Here is a 14,714-nt window from a genome sequence, read left to right as displayed (position 1 = left end):
GGACCTAATCCTCCCTCCATGGCCTTGGGGTGTCCCCTGGTGGTCTGTGAGCTCTTGGGGCCAGCACTGGGCCTGTCCCAGAGATGGTGTGGAATGCACAGTTGCTGAACAAGGGGCTGTTTTGGCCCTCAGGCAGGCAGATTGAGGCTGGGAAGCGGGTGGCACACCCCCACTGTCACCCACACGGAGACCTCCCTGCTCCCGCCACGCTGATCCTGTCCCGTCTGGGGCGCACCTTGTTCCCTCCTGGGCCTGGCTGGTGCCCACAGGCAGATGAGGCTTTGTCTCATCCCCAGCACGTCTGCAGCACAGGGACGGCGGGTTAGAGGCCGGAGGATGAGGGCAGTGCAGCGGGGGGGCTGGGCAGGGGGACAGCCTGCACGGGGGGACAGGCGGCCGTAGTCCTGCTGAGTGTGGCTGGCACAGAGAGGGGTCGCGACCGTTAGGACAAGGGCCTTCTGTGGTGTGGGTGGGGCGGGGATGGGAGGCTGCAGTCAGCCCTGCACAGGTCCGGGGGCCCAGCTGGCTCGGCCAGCCCCTCCAGCCTCCCTCTCCCTTGTACCCATCCTGGGCTTAATCTCCCCTCCCCCTCCCCTGCCATACCCCCCACCCCCCCATATGTGGTGGCCAGAATGCCCAGAGCGTTTCTCTGGGAACCAACCCTAGGGAGGGCTCAGCTGCCTGGCCCTGTTGCTAGGCGACCGGCAGGCTTGGCGCCGCTGTCCTGGCTGTCCTGCTCGAAGCCCGCGGCACCCTGTCTGCCCGCTGGGCGGCTGCTGGGAGGCTCGGGGCCCCGGCACGGAGCACGGCCCCCACCACTGCTGCCCCGTGTCTCGCCCCTGCCTGGGCCTTGGGGGCAGTTCCCAGAGCCTAGCAGGATGGGGCAGAGTGCATGGTTCACCCCCGACCCCCACATCCCCGCGGCCGCCGTGCCCTCGCTCAGGTGTAGAGCCAGGCATCGAATTGCAAGGCTGGTTTGGGAACTTTATATGGTTTTCAGTCCTGTGTGGCAGAAGGGCTTGGCCATTGGCATGCTGGCTCCCTTGGCTCCTGGGGGCTGGGGTCTCACCCGGCTGGGGTCTGGGGTACCTTCCATTCCACAGGGGCCTGGCATGGGTTGGGGACGGGGTGTGGACTGGGCTGCAGGAGCAGAGGCCGAAGTGGCGCCAGGAGGAGTGGGGGTGGTGGGGGCTGTTGTTAAGGCTCAGGGGCCTTTGCTTTGGAGTAGGTGCCCATCCTGCTCGCTGCAGCCACTGGACAGCAGAGTGGAAGCCAGGACCACGATCTGGACCCGAAGCCTCGGGTCAGTGGCCTTGTGAGTCTTTCCCTGTTGTTTCACGGTTCCCTCGTAGAAGCGGGGTGAGCACCCGAGCCCTGGGTTCAGGGTGCTATTTGCCATGTTGTTCTGTGGTCCAACTGGGCCTTGCTTGTGGCCTCTTTTCCATGAAGACAGGAGTGTCCCTGACCCCGTGGCCCTTGCTGTCCTGGTCACATTGTCCCATTGGGAAAATACACCCTAGTTACCAGTGGTGGACCTGGCCGTGGACTTGGGGGAAATGTGCCCATGCTCAGGCCACAGAGGGGTGGCCCTTCTACTCCATCCTGCCTAGGGGCACCCCAGGGTCACAAGGGAGGCCCCCCATAGCTGTGTCCACTGGTCCCATGCCCACCTGTATGGAGGGGGAGGTTGTCAGGGTGCTTGTGTCTGGGCATCTGGGGGCTGGCAGCTACCTGGGCAGTGGGTTTCCTGCCCGCCCCCCTCCCCCTCCCCCATGCCTGCTCAGACCTGCTCCCAGGGGTCAGATGTGGGGTCGTGGCCCCGAGGCAGCCGCAGAAGTTCTGTCGGCCTCCTGTGCCCACGCCTGGCCTGCTGGGGAAAGATGTCTATCAGACAGAGGGATGCAGGCCCTCGCCGGGATCCCGGCTTGCTGCTGCAGGCGGTTGGGATTCGGCACAAGAACGAGCTTTTCCCTGGCTTACGGCCATGCGCAGGTGAATGCTGGGAGCTCAGACCCACCACATGGGCCCCAAGTCTCTTATTTCCCTGATAGAACTTTCCTTTCTCCTGAATGAACGGAGACTCTCGAAGGCAGGCTGCCGTGATGGTAGTTATGTGGGCTTGTGTGGGTCCTGGGGGGCGGGGCACCCAGGGCCCTTCTCCGGCCTCTTCCTCCGTGGGGCCTCTGCTCGGGGTCTCCCAGTGAGAGGGGTCAGGGCCACACCCAGCACCCCAAGAAGGGGGCAGCCTCGTGGTGCTGGGGCCTCGGCGCCCCACTCCCCTCCCAGGGCCTTGTGCACCTGTCCCCTTCTTGCTGTGGAAGTGTTGGCCCTCCACCTACAGTCTGCAAAAGCTCCCAGGAGCCATGACCATTGGCAGGATGTCGGTCCCTGTCACCTGCTGTCACCAGAGCTTGGCCTTGAGGGTGGGTCGGTGGAGCTGGCTGCAGAAGCAGGCGCCGCTGTTCTGAGCCATGCAGGAGAGATGAGAGAGAGCGACACGGACAGCGGGGGGCCCCCTGGCCTGCTCCTGGCTTCCTGGTGGCACTCAAATGTCACTTGCTTCTGTATTCCTGTGGCAGCTTAGATGGCACCGCTCTGCTTCCTCACCTGGAAAATGGGCGTGCACATGTTACGTGTAACCGATGGTCCTAGGGGCATGGGGGTGACCAGGCCCAGGCCTGCCCACCTCCTTCCCCAGCTAGCAGGACTTGTGTGCACAGGGAGCTGCTGCAGGCCCACAGTGACAGTCCTGGCCCCATTCTAGGAGAGTCCAGAGAAGAAGGGGTTTACTTTTTCTTTCTCCTGGCCTCTAGCTCAGGCATGGCTTCCTACCGACAGCCTCCCCAACCACCTGCAGGGGGCTCGGCACTTAGTCTGGGTTCTCAGCCCTGTGAGCTGCTAGTTGTTGAGATTCTCCCTTGGGGAGCCCAGCGCCCAGGTCTGCTCGGCTGTCAGCCACTCAAGTACTGGGATGCTGGCTCTCAGTGGTCACATCGGCCTCTCCAGTGCTTAGCACAGCTAGACTGGGGTGGCTACATCTTGGGGAGGCCCTGGCCACTACCCACCCAGAGTCCTAGGCAGGAGGGGAGGCTGGCTCTTGCCTAAAATAAGGAAGTTCTGCTTCACTAAGGTAGTGAGTATGCCATCTTTGGAGGTAATCAAGGGATTGATTTGGGAATCCTGGAGAGAGATTTCTGCCTGGACCTCATGGGCCCTGGCTTGTCTGACTTGATGATGCTGGCACATAAGTCTCCTCACCGAAATCAAATTGCTCAAAAACCTCCAGCTCTGCAAAGAGCCGAGAGCACCTCCCTTTTGGGGAAAAGCGGGAGAGAGCAGGATTCGTCTTCGAACCACCTTCAGGGGTCGTGGCTTCAGGGTTTGGGCCAGAGGGCGGAGATCCTCTGCGGCCCCCACTTCCCACTGCCCCCGCCCCTCCCCTCATGGCCTCTATTTAACTCTAAAATAGCTTTAATTAAAAATGTGCCGGCGTGTTCACAGAACTAAATTACTATATTGCAGTTCGTGTTTTCCTTCTCGCGTTGGCTTTAAAATTTCATCAACACAGCTGCTTCCTCTGTGATGATTCATCTCGAGCCCCCTGCACACGTTATTATTTTTCTGGGGGATTCTGTGCCCGGCTGGGTTGGGGTGGGGGCGGCTGGCATTGATGCTGGGGCTTGGCTCTTGGTTCCCTTGGTCCCCCCACCCCCACCCCAACTGGGCTGATGAATGAAGCCTCCCCGTTTGCCCAGGAGCCGAGAAAACGTGAGCTGCCATGGAAGGGAGTGGAGGCGGCCGTGCGGGTCCACCCCCTTCCTCCTCACCCCTGTGTCCCTAAATGAATGGCTCCTCCATGGCCCTTGTCTGCGTTTTGAGCCATCTGGGCTGGGGGACAGGGGAATAGTCTGCCACCATCTCAGCCTGTGCTGGGACCTTCCTTCTGTCATCTGAGTCCCCGAGGAGGACGGGTGATCCCGAGGGCGGGTTACCTTGCCCAGGCCCTCCAGGGAAGCTGGCCTCCGGCATTTCCGCGGTGCTGTGTTCCCACACAGGTCGCTGGCTATCCGGCTCTGAGCCGTCCCCGCTCTGCCTGTTTGCCGTCGAGGGTGGTGGCCACGTCCTGTTCCCTCTGTTGGGGTGGGGTGGTCTCTGCACCCCTGGAGGGCTCTCATTACTTTGTTAGCAGAACCTTCCAGCTGATCCGGCCTCTCCCTGAGCCAGAGAGGAAACCTCTTCTTTCTGGCCTCCGAGCACATGGTCTGCTAGCAACGTGGGCAGAAAGAGACGGGGAGTTCTACCTCTGTCCCCAAGGCTTAATCATTGTCCACTGTGAGCCCCATGCTGGGTGGCAGAGCCACAGGGCCAGGTTCACATCACCAAAGTGCTGCCTTACCAGCTGGGTGGTGTGGGGCCCGGGGCTTCACCTCTCTGGGCCTCAGTTTTCTCGTCTGTCAGATGGGACACTAAGAGCACCTGCCCTGGGTGTAAAGGGACGACGATCCCGCAACGCCTGAGGACCAGGGCTGGCCAGCGGTGGGAGCCGTGGGCCACCCGGTGGCCGGGTTCCCTTCTTGACCCTAATTTCCGTGCAAACAACAGAGCCCTGGAAAGCTGAGGAGTTGCCCTGACTCCCCCAGCCCGGGTGGGATTGGGTTTTCATGAGTCTTTGCCCCCCAAATCCCTCACCCCTTCTTGCGGGGTCCTACGCCTGTCCCTCGCTCACCTTATTGGAACAAGTACTGGGCTGTCATGGGGACCCGTGAGGGCCGATGATGACTGTGGCGGGTGAGACCACACGCTGTCCCGTCAGCCGCAGCCACGAGGTCCTGGCAGCAAACACACCCCTAGGGCCAGAAATGGCATGGGGCGTTGGGATGTGATGCCATCTCCCTGCAGAGAAGTCCTATTAGCCACACATGGGACCTCCCCGGCTCGCTCGGAGCACTCTCGAGGCAGAACTTTCGGGGCCCCCAGCCACGTAGCAGCCACGTCCTTGATGGTCTGCAGACGGGTTCTCTGAAAGCTAAGGGAGATTGAGTCCGGCTGGTAGGTAGTAGCAGGTGCCCTTGTGAGCAGCCTCGCAGTGCCCCTTCCCAGCCTCTGCCGGCTGCCATGCCGGGATCTTGGGGCCCCTCCAGGCCAGGGTAGTGGGCTGGCCTCTCGGGTCTGCGGGGTTCCCGCGTGAGCCCTGGGAGGGCTGGGAGGGGGCCGGGTTCCCGGTCAGCCCTTGGAGACACGGGGGTTTCTAAAAACATGGGGGCTCTCCGGAGGTGCCCACCCCGGCCCAACTGAGGTCCCGGCAGCTTTGGGTGAACAGGTATCCGGGGAGGGGAACGGGGAATGGCGGGGAGGGGGTCGTGGCTGGCATCTGCTGGGTGACACCGCTCCTCTTCCTTCCAGCTGCCCCGTCCCTACGGCCGCCCGAGAAGCTGGCTTCAGGTAGAGCTGCCTGGCGGGACATGTTTGCAGTGGTGTTTGGCGTGGGGACTGCTCTGAGTGCTGTGTGCTTCTCTGTCTTCTGCGGGTCCCCTGCTGTCCCTTCCTGGGAGCTGGCCACCACCAGGGTGCCTTGGTTCTGCCCTCTCCGAGCTGGCATTCACGGGCAGCTTTGCACATAATGGCAGTAGAGCGGGGACCCCCGGCCTCCAATGGCCCTTCTCACCCAGCTCTCCCAGCCCGTGCTCAGGGGTCTGAGTGGTCTCCGGATGTCCCTGCATCAGGGCTCACCCCGGATACCCCACAGCAGTCCCCGTGTCACCTGTCAGACACTGCCTCCCTGTTGGGTGCACAATGGAAGTGCTCTTGCGGCACGTGGTCCCACGGGGACCCAAGCCCTTTGGGGGCAGGAAGGAGAGGTGAGGCTAGCTGCCCGGAGTGAGCCTGCCCGCAGCTGCTGCCCAGACAGGAAGCCCCAAGTAGACAGGTGGGGGAGGTGGGCAGGGCCCTTCCCAGGAGTCCTCTGGAAGGCGATGGCTGGGGAGCTCGCTGCAGGACCCCAGGGGTTCAGAGAGGCTGGGGTAGCCAGAGTGCACGGCGGCCCGGAGCCCGGCGGCGGTGCAGTGACAGCCCTGGACAGAGGCTCTGTGTCCTTAAGTGGAGTTGGGAGCCCTGCGGCCACCTGGGTCTCTCCCTCCCTGCCAGAGGGGGCAAGTCTGTCTGCACGTGATGCTTCTTTTACTTTTAAGGATGTGGGAGTCCCGCCACTCTGTGTGACAGATCCTTTCTCCCTGTGTCCTGAGGGACCCATGTTGGGGACTGTGGCGGGGCAGACCTCCTCTCCCTGCTTCCTGAACCACCCTGAGCCCCCCACAGGTGCAGGCCCAACCACCCCAGAAGGCCCTTTCAGCTCCACTGCCCCTCCGCGTTAAAAACCTCGGGATTTCATTCTTCTAGGGCACCGACAGGCGCATCCCAGGATTTTTAATTTGGGTTTAAGTGCAATTATGGTCCCTCATTTTGATGCATCATTAGTCACATTGCCCCTAATGAGAGAGATTGTGTGTTTTTCCCGCCAGCTTTTTGGGTCGCTGATAAAGTTCTGTGGACGTGCGATATTTATAGATGATCGCTGAAGGCAGGGGTGGGAATTGCACGCGCTGATTTAAGCCTCCCCCCGCCCCCTGTGCACACACATCCTCCCCAGGAATTTATCTGGTGTGGAGGAGGAGGCCGCACAAACCTGTTTTGTTTTCAGTAACAGCACGTGAGTTGCTTCTGAACCTACTGGGTCCTGGGCCAGAGGAGCTGTGTGGGAGGTGAGACTGAGCACAGAGAAGGATCTAGACGGCGAGGGGGAAGGGCAGGGCAACGTCCAGCTGTCCCGGTGCCAGGGGCCGGTCGGAGAGAGCGGTGGCTCAAATCCTTGGCCATGTGGCCAAATGTCAATGTGTGTGCGCTGGGCTGAGCCTTGCACCTGGTCCCTTTCTGCCAGCCTGGTGAGGCCAGTGAGGCGTGTTCCCGCAGAATAGGGTCAGAAGGCCTGACAAGGACCTGGTGGCACTGGACGCTGATGCGCAGTGTCATTGGGTTCAGAACACACACTGCTGGAGAAGAGTTTAGAACTGTCGCAGACGCCTGGCCAGGGAGAGAATTGCCTTCGCCTGAAGCTGGGTTGACGCCCCTGCCCACGGTGGGCGAGTCAGGGAGGCACAGGTGCTCTGATGGGCAGAGGAGCCCCCCAGGGTGGGCAGTGAGGGTCAGCACTGTGGCCTCTTTCTGGTGCCTGGCGATGGGGCGCTGCTAGATCGGACCGCTGGCTGGGCCGGGGAGGACTAACATGGCTCTGGTTAGAAGCCGTAACCCCGGGGTGGGGGGCAATCACATATCAAGGGTTCTTGGAGATACCCTGCCACACTTCAGGGGCCATCCTTGGAGGGGGCGTCTCCACTTCCGTCTTGTGCCTCTTGGTGACCTTTGTTCACACTCAGGTTCTCCCGGAGGCCATGGGAATCCTTCCGCTCTGGCCAGGGTGCCTGGGTGGGGGTGGAGAGCAGGCGGTGAGGGCTTGGATCTGCTGTTGGCTGTTTGCTCTGGAAGCTTCCAGAGCAAGGGGCACCTGCCTGCCTTGCATTTTTACTCCAGTCTCCCAGACCCTTACAGGGAGCTGCTCTGTGCCCTCTGACCTGGCCCCTGGGACCGAGGGGTCGGGCCTGGGGCTGATGGGGACAGGAGAGCAGATCGCAGGGAGTCGGTGAGGCTGGAGACTCGTGAGACCCGGGTCAGGGTCTGGCAGTTGGCAGGAGGGGAGCAGGCAGGGAGTGCGGCGGAGCGTCTCGGGGGGAGCTGGTGTGTAGGAGGAAGTGACCACCCCCCCGGGGCGTGGCTGCTGAGCTGTCCTGCTCACCACCCACCCCTACCCTCCAGGCTTTGTTTGGGGACTTCCAGGACCTTCTGTGTGTTTTGTCTGCCCCCCAGCATGCCCTCTGATCCTTTGAAGTCGAAAAGGATGTCTGGGCCAGAAACACCCCCTGGGCTCTGAGTGATGCAGAGGGCCCAAGAGGCCATGATGGCTCCTTCTCAGAGGGCCTGTGTCGGATTAAGCGCGACCCCTGGGTCCCCTCCCTCTGCTGATCCCGGCTTCCAGCTCCTGGGGGCATTTGCTTTGCCCTGAGGGAAATCCCGTGGCCAAATAGATGTCCGTGCAGTCCTGCCTTCTGTGCCTCCCCCCTTCCTAAGCAGGCCCTGGTTCCTGTGGACATAGAGGGGAGGACGCAGGGCTCACATTTGGGAGCTCCTGTCCGAGGGCAGAGGCTGAGGGCAGCCTGAGCACCTCACAGGGACAGACTCACCTGTGAGAGGCGGGAGCACCCCCACCCCCGCCGGGGCTGGAGGGAGTGTTCCCCAGGCCAGGCGCGAGGGCCCCAGTGCAGGATGCTGGAGCAGAGGAAGGAGGCGGGCGTGGGAGGCCACACTCATTCATTCGTTTCCTCTGTTCGAGAAATCTTGATAAAGCACGCACTGGGGGGCAGCTTGAAGCCCTCCGGCCTTGTGGCACCAACACAGGGTGGCCGTGAGGACCGATGGGGCAGGGAGAGGGGAGGGAGGGTGTAGCCCACTGCCGGTGCTGGGGGAGGGGCAGGCAGGAGCAGCTGACCATGTCCTGACAGGGCGAGGCCGTGGCCCCCTTGGCACAGCCACTCCCCTCTAACTTGTCCCTCGGCACAGCCACTCCCCTCTAACCTGTCCCCTTCCCTCGCAGCAGGCAGGCCCTGGAGAGTTCCGGACGCTGCGGAAAGGCTTCTCCCCGTACCACTCGGAGTCCCAGCTGGCAAGCCTCCCGCCCACCTACCAGGACTCCCTGCAGAACGTAAGAGCCCCTCCCTAGGGCCGCACCACTCACTTGGGGACCCCGTGCCTCCAGGGTCCTTGGTCCACATTGTAGGGCAGGCGTGAGGCTCAGCCCATCTCGTGACCTGCCGGGGCCAGGGGAGGCCCAGAGGTTCTATAGGAACACTCTTGGGGAGCTGCTAGGGCAGCAAGCCCTTGCTGGGCCCTGGAGGGACCCTCCATGCCTGACGCTGCTGGGGGCCCAGATCTCCCGTACCTGGTGTGTCTTCTGTGAGGTCCTGGGAGTTGGGGGACAGATAGCCCACAGGTCAGAGGACATGGTGAAACGGGTGACCCTGTGGGGAGGGACCTGGACCCCCTTTCTTCACCAGGCTCACCCCGCCTTCTCTACCTCTGTCTCTGTCTACTCTCCCTACTCCCTGCCCACTTGAGTCAGAGGCTGCATGTCTGCCCAGGGTCCCCGAGCTTTTCCCTGATGGGGGTCACTGGCCAGGGTGCCGTGGGGCAGGGTTCAGCAGGCCCTGGGACTCTAGGCCCCGTGGAAGGAGCTGGCCGCGGGAGGGGGCTGAGTACCAGTCTCCCGGAAGCACGGGCAAGGCTGTTGACAGTCCCTGGGGGGAGACTGGTCGTCTGCCTTTCTTCTTTTCGAGTCAGTTGACTTTATTTATTTATTTTTAAAACATTTTAAAATTTATTTATTTTGACAGAGGGACAGCAAGAGAGGGAACACAAGCTGGACGAGCGGTAGGCAGGGGGAGAGGGAGAAGCAGGCTTCCCGCTGAGCAAGGAGCCCAGCGCAGGGGTTGATCCCAGGACCCTGGGATCATGACCTGAGCTGAAGGCAGACGCTTAACCTACTGAGCCACCCAGGCGCCCCATCAGTTGACTTCATTTTTGAGGACTCACTTAACTGGTTTTTAGCATATTTGCAGATTGCTGTAGTTATCACAATAGAACATCTCCTTACCCTACAGAGGAACTCTGCCCCCTTTAGCCACCCCTCCCCACTCTCCCCTGCCTTGGCGGGGCGACCCCTGGTGTGCTCCTGCCTCTGCAGACTTGCCCATTCGGGACATTTCTTAGCAACAGAGCCCTGTAACAGGCCACCCTCTGTGACTGCCCGCATCCGCAGGGTGCTGTGTTTTGGAGGCGATGCCGTGGGCTCGAACCTCCCTTTGTGTTGTCGAGCGATATTCCATGGGTGCAGGCACCCCCTCCCCCACCCCTGCTCAGCAGCTGGACGTCTGGGCGGTGTCCACGCTTTGCCCGGCATGGGGAGCACCGTTGCGAATGCTCTGGACAAGTGGTCGTGTGGTCGTGTGGCTTCTGTTCTCTTGGGGACACACTCGGCTCCCCACTTTGGCCACCAGCTCTGGAACCCCAGACCCCGTTTGAGCCCTGCTGTGAGCCTTCTGTCAGACCCATGGTCCTGCCCTCATCTGTCACATGGGGGTGCAGGAAGATAGCAAGTCAGGGGGGTTCTTGGGTGGGGGGGGTGGGTGCTGAGAAAGTGGGAGGTGTCGCCGGGCTGGCCCTCCCGCCGCAGCTGGAGAGGCCTTTGGGAGAAGCTGTCTGTGGGGAGCACCCCCCGCAAGCTCCAGCCCCATGGCGTTGACCTCTGACCCGTTACCCTACCGGTGCGGGCTTCGTGGGCAGGACCTGCAGCCACGTGCTCATTGGCAGCCTGGTGAGGTGGGTCAGGGAAAGGCTGTCCGGGCCACTCCTGGCTTCCTTCCTGCCTTTGCTCTGGGAAGCAGCCCCCGGTGCCCTTATGGAGGGAGCAGGCTGTTCAGGGAACCCTACACACAGATTGGGACAGGAGGCGGGAGGTGCCAGGGGCCAGGCATCTGGTACCTCCCAGGGCTGAGCGCGTGTGGCTGTCGCCCCCTGCTGGCCAACGGTGGAGGGCGCCCAGCCTTCACCTCAGACTGTGCACCTGCTTTCCGGCAGGCATGTGCGTGCACGTGTGTGTGTGTGTGTGTGTGTGTGTGTGTGTGTGTGTGTGTGTGTGTTTTGCACCCATCGGACAGCGTGCCAGAGCTCTGCACACAACCTGGGACACCGGAACCCTTTCCATCATCCAGATGAGGAAACTGAGGCACGAAGTGGGTTGGGCCCTACTTCAGAGCCTTGCCCAAGCCCACACAGCATGGCTGGGCTGAGCAGGCTCCCCGGGTGATGGCCCCAGAAACCAGTTCACCAAGTCCACCTGGTCACTGGGATTCAGTGACTGAGAAAGAAACTGAGACTCAGAGGAGGGACAGATGTGCAGGGCACCCCGGCTCCCCGGCCTCTCCCCGGCTGCTTGCACCCACGCTTCCCAGGGCGCTTGCCGCTTTCTGTCTGGCCTCCTGCACTTGCTGGCTCCCGTTAGACCCACTCCCGGGTCTTCTGACTTCCCGGCTTGTGTTGGCCCCAGGGAGCTCCATCCTCCAGTCCTCCTCCACTGGGGCCCGAAGTCGGGGCCCCCCTACCGCTTGAGGCACACCAACGCGTCCAGTAATTCCATTGAAAAGCAGCTAGGGGCCCTGGGCAGACACAGGTGGGGCCTCTGACACAGGTGGGCCTGACTCCAGAAGGCGGACTCCCCTCTTCACCTGGCCTTGTCCCCTGCTCCCCGGGCTGTGCGGAGCTGGGCGCCGGGTTGCCATCTGCAGTGCTTGCTGAGGGGCGCCTGGGTGGTTGAGTAGGTTAAGTGTCTGCCTTCGGCTCAGGTGGTGATCCCAGGGTCCTAGGATCGAGCCCCGCCTCGGGCTCCTGCTCAGCTTCTCCCTCGGCCCCTCTCCTCCCACTGCTTATGCTCTCTGCTCTCTCTCTCTAAAATAAATAAACGCACTCATTATTTTATTTTATTAAAAAAAAAAATGCTTGCTGAATTTGGTGGCACACCTCAGGTGGCCAGACGGGCGGGAAGCTCAGGGCTGGGAGGCAGGGCTCAGGGCTAGAAGAGTGTCCCCGCGGGGGGAGGAGTCTAGCCCACTCACCTGGAGTCGGGGGAAGGGGGCAAGCCCTGGGGTTTGCTGGGAGATCTTTGCCAGCCCCCGCCCTTCTCTGAGCTGCCCTCACTCCCTCTGGCAAACAGAGAACAGACCCTGCACATGGGCTGCGGAGAGGAGCCTGCGAGTTGCGGTGGGGTTTGGGGCGGCCCCCTGTCCTCTGCCCCGCACCCCGTCTCCTCACCAGCAGCACTCGGCCCCCAGCTTCTCCTGCGTTAGTCAGGGACCTCTCCCTGCCGCCGGGTGCCCCTCTGGCCACCCCCCGGGGGCCGCTGGGGCCCAGCTAAGCCCCGCGATTCCTCCCCACAGGGCCCAGCTTGCACGGTACCCGAGCTGTCCTCGCCCCCCTCCGCCGGCTACAGCTCTGCGGGACAGAAGCCCGAGGCTGTTGTGCACGCCATGAAGGTGAGGGCCAGGCCCTGCCCAGGTCCCTAGTGCAGTGCGGACCCCAGACCTTCCACACTGCATGTGCTCTGAGTCCGCGCGTGGCGGAGCAGCGGGGCGGTGGGGAGGGGCCCTGAGCCGGGAACACCTTGGGGGAGGGAGTTGGAGGTGTCGGTTGGCAGTAGGTTGTCACCCATCTGCCATCCCAGTGACAGAAACGAACTTGGGCCAGCTAGGGGAGGGCGGGCACCCCCTCTAAGTCAGAGAGGTGGGGGCAGGGTTGGGGTGGGACTAGGCTCCGGCCTCCGAGGCCCGTCCTCGCTCGCAGGTACAGCTCCCGGGGGGCTGGCTCACTGGGCCACACCCACCGTGGCCGTGCCCCCCGCCCCTCACCCGCGGGATGCCCCGGGTGTGCAGGCCTGTCTGCACAGATAACAGCATTCTTAAACTGGTGCGGACAGTGACTGGGACACATACACACACACTCACCCTGTGTGTGCAAGTGGGTGCTTGCTGGGGGCCCTCGGTTGGCATGAGCGCCCCTGTCTGAGGGTAGTGTTCCCCCTCCCCCCCAGCCTGTCCTCCCTGCTCCCCGGGACCGGCTTCAGCTTCACCCCCAGCTGTGATGTTATCTTGGGGGAGGGTCGCTAGGGTGAGGGAGGAGGACCCCCCCATGGGTCTCTCTAGGCCCCTCATGCTGGCTGGGACCCAGTGGCTCGGGATCTTTGGCGTCTGTGGGCAGCCTTCCCCCTGACCCTGGGGCCGGTTCCCCGCAGGTCCTGGAGGTGCACGAGAACCTGGACCGGCAGCTCCAGGACAGCTGTGAGGAGGACCTGAGTGAGAAGGAGAAGGCCATCGTCCGTGAGATGTGCAACGTGAGACACTTCCCCGGGGCCTGGTGGCGGGGGTCTGGGGTCTGGGGCCCAGGGGGCGGGGCTGCGAGCAGGGCAGGTCCCGGAGTGACCTGGAGGCCTGGGGGAAGGCACCGGAGCCTGGACAGCCCTGGCCAGTCCTCCCCCCATTGCCTGTCCCACTTCCTCCTGAGAGTGGGGGCCCTGACCTCTCCAGGCCTGTCCGTTCCCGGAGCTCTGCCCCCAGCCCCCTTGGACTGGGTCCGTTCACCCTGCATGTCCCATCCCGTGGCCCACAGTGGCCCTCAGTGCCTGCTGGCCACACAGGTGGTGTTTAGACCAGCAGTGCGGGCAGGACCCTCTGCTCTGAGGGCCTGCAAGGCTGGGGCCGCATTTGCTTCTGGAAGCTGGGCTGTTTCTGTGGCTGCCCAGAACGGGGAGCTCAGCCCTGACCTGCCTGGCTGGGGTGTGTTATCTCTGGACCCTTTTAGGAGGCAGCAGGGGCAGAACCTGGGCCTCACCTGCGGCCAGGTGTTCTGTACCCACCTCCTCTGCTGTCTCCTGCTTCTCTGGGCCTCACGTGGCCTCAGTTTCCCCTCCGGGCCCCACGGCTGTGGGGACTTTTTGGGTGATTTTGAGGGGCCCGAGGCAGTGTGGGTGCCTGGGTCAGCAGGTGGGCTCGGGTGGGCTCTGCAGTCACAGCTTACCCCATCCACAGGTGGTCTGGCGAAAACTAGGAGACGCGGCCAGCTCCAAGCCCTCCATCCGGCAGCACCTGTCTGGGAACCAGTTCAAGGGGCCTTTGTAGGGCTGCTTCTCTGTGGACGTGGACTGGCCCTGCAGGGCACCCAGGATGAGTTGCAGGCCCCCGTGTTTGTTTCCTGTGGTGAATTGTACATAGGACACTGCCCGCCGTGCCCCGGCTCCCGTGGGTCCAGCGCGATAACAGCCGGGCCTCTGTCTCCCTCCTCACGCACCAGCACACGAAGACAAGAGGCTGCGGCCATGCTCCATGGCAGAGCGGCCCAAACAGCCTCCTCCCTGCTCTGGGGCCCCGCTGCCGGGAGGCTGAAGGCTGTGTGGGGACTCAGGGCCTGGCATCCCAGGCTGGGCCCGGCCTTGGCCAAGGGGCACCTCATCGAGCCTTCTACCCGCTGGCTGCTACCCACACTGGACAGAGGCCACCGGCAGCTGGACCTGACACAAGGGGCACCCCTTCTCACCCGTCTGCGGCCTGAACCCCAGCTCACTGAGCCCGCGTCCGATCGTGGACAGGGAAGCTCATGGTGTCTGTGGCTGGCTGGAGGCCCTGAGGCCCTTCCTCTGGCACTGCTGCCCCCCTGCCCTGCCCCGCACCCAGCTCCCTGCTACAAGCTGCTGCTTGGTTTCAGGGTGCTTCCCCCAGCCCCGAACACATCACTCGCTGCAGAGTCTCCTCTCCCACTCCGGGGCAGGTCATGCCCTAGCTTTTTGGGTCCCTCCTGCCCAGGACCCGAGGCATCTCCATCTCTGTGGTTTCACATGATGGGCCAGGGAGTTAGGAGGCTGTGTGGAGAGTCTCTGGGCCGAGCCTCACGCTCTCTCTCCAGGTGGGCAGCACCGGGCCGAGCTGGGCCTCTGGTATCCCCCAGAGCCCGGCCCCAGCCAGGGTCACTGTGGACGGAGCTGCACAGGCTGGCCGGTGGGGGACTTC

General features: G+C 63.0%; 1 protein-coding gene across 4 annotated transcripts in view; it reads left to right on the top strand.

Annotated features, from left to right (window-relative positions):
- The window catches only part of CCDC85C (coiled-coil domain containing 85C), a 71,373-nt gene extending 56,948 nt beyond the window's left edge, over positions 1-14,425 (top strand). For 2 of the 4 annotated variants that reach the window (XM_059183086.1, XM_059183084.1), the window contains exons 3-6: positions 8,705-8,809; positions 12,096-12,191; positions 12,947-13,045; positions 13,740-14,425. In XM_059183086.1, the coding sequence (XP_059039069.1) occupies positions 8,705-8,809; positions 12,096-12,191; positions 12,947-13,045; positions 13,740-13,829 (390 nt within the window). In that variant the 3' untranslated portion in view covers positions 13,830-14,425. Of the gene's footprint in view, positions 1-8,701; positions 8,810-12,095; positions 12,192-12,946; positions 13,046-13,739 lie in introns of all 4 variants that reach the window. The other 2 variants (XM_059183085.1, XM_059183083.1) reach the window with 1 other exon arrangement.
- The last annotated feature ends 289 nt before the right edge of the window (positions 14,426-14,714 follow it).

Source organism: Mustela lutreola, chromosome 7 (genome assembly GCF_030435805.1).
Source record: "Mustela lutreola isolate mMusLut2 chromosome 7, mMusLut2.pri, whole genome shotgun sequence".
Taxonomy (NCBI): Eukaryota; Metazoa; Chordata; class Mammalia; order Carnivora; family Mustelidae; genus Mustela; species Mustela lutreola.
The sequence above is the reverse complement of the archived record's forward strand: the minus strand, read 5'-3'. Positions and strand labels throughout refer to the sequence as shown.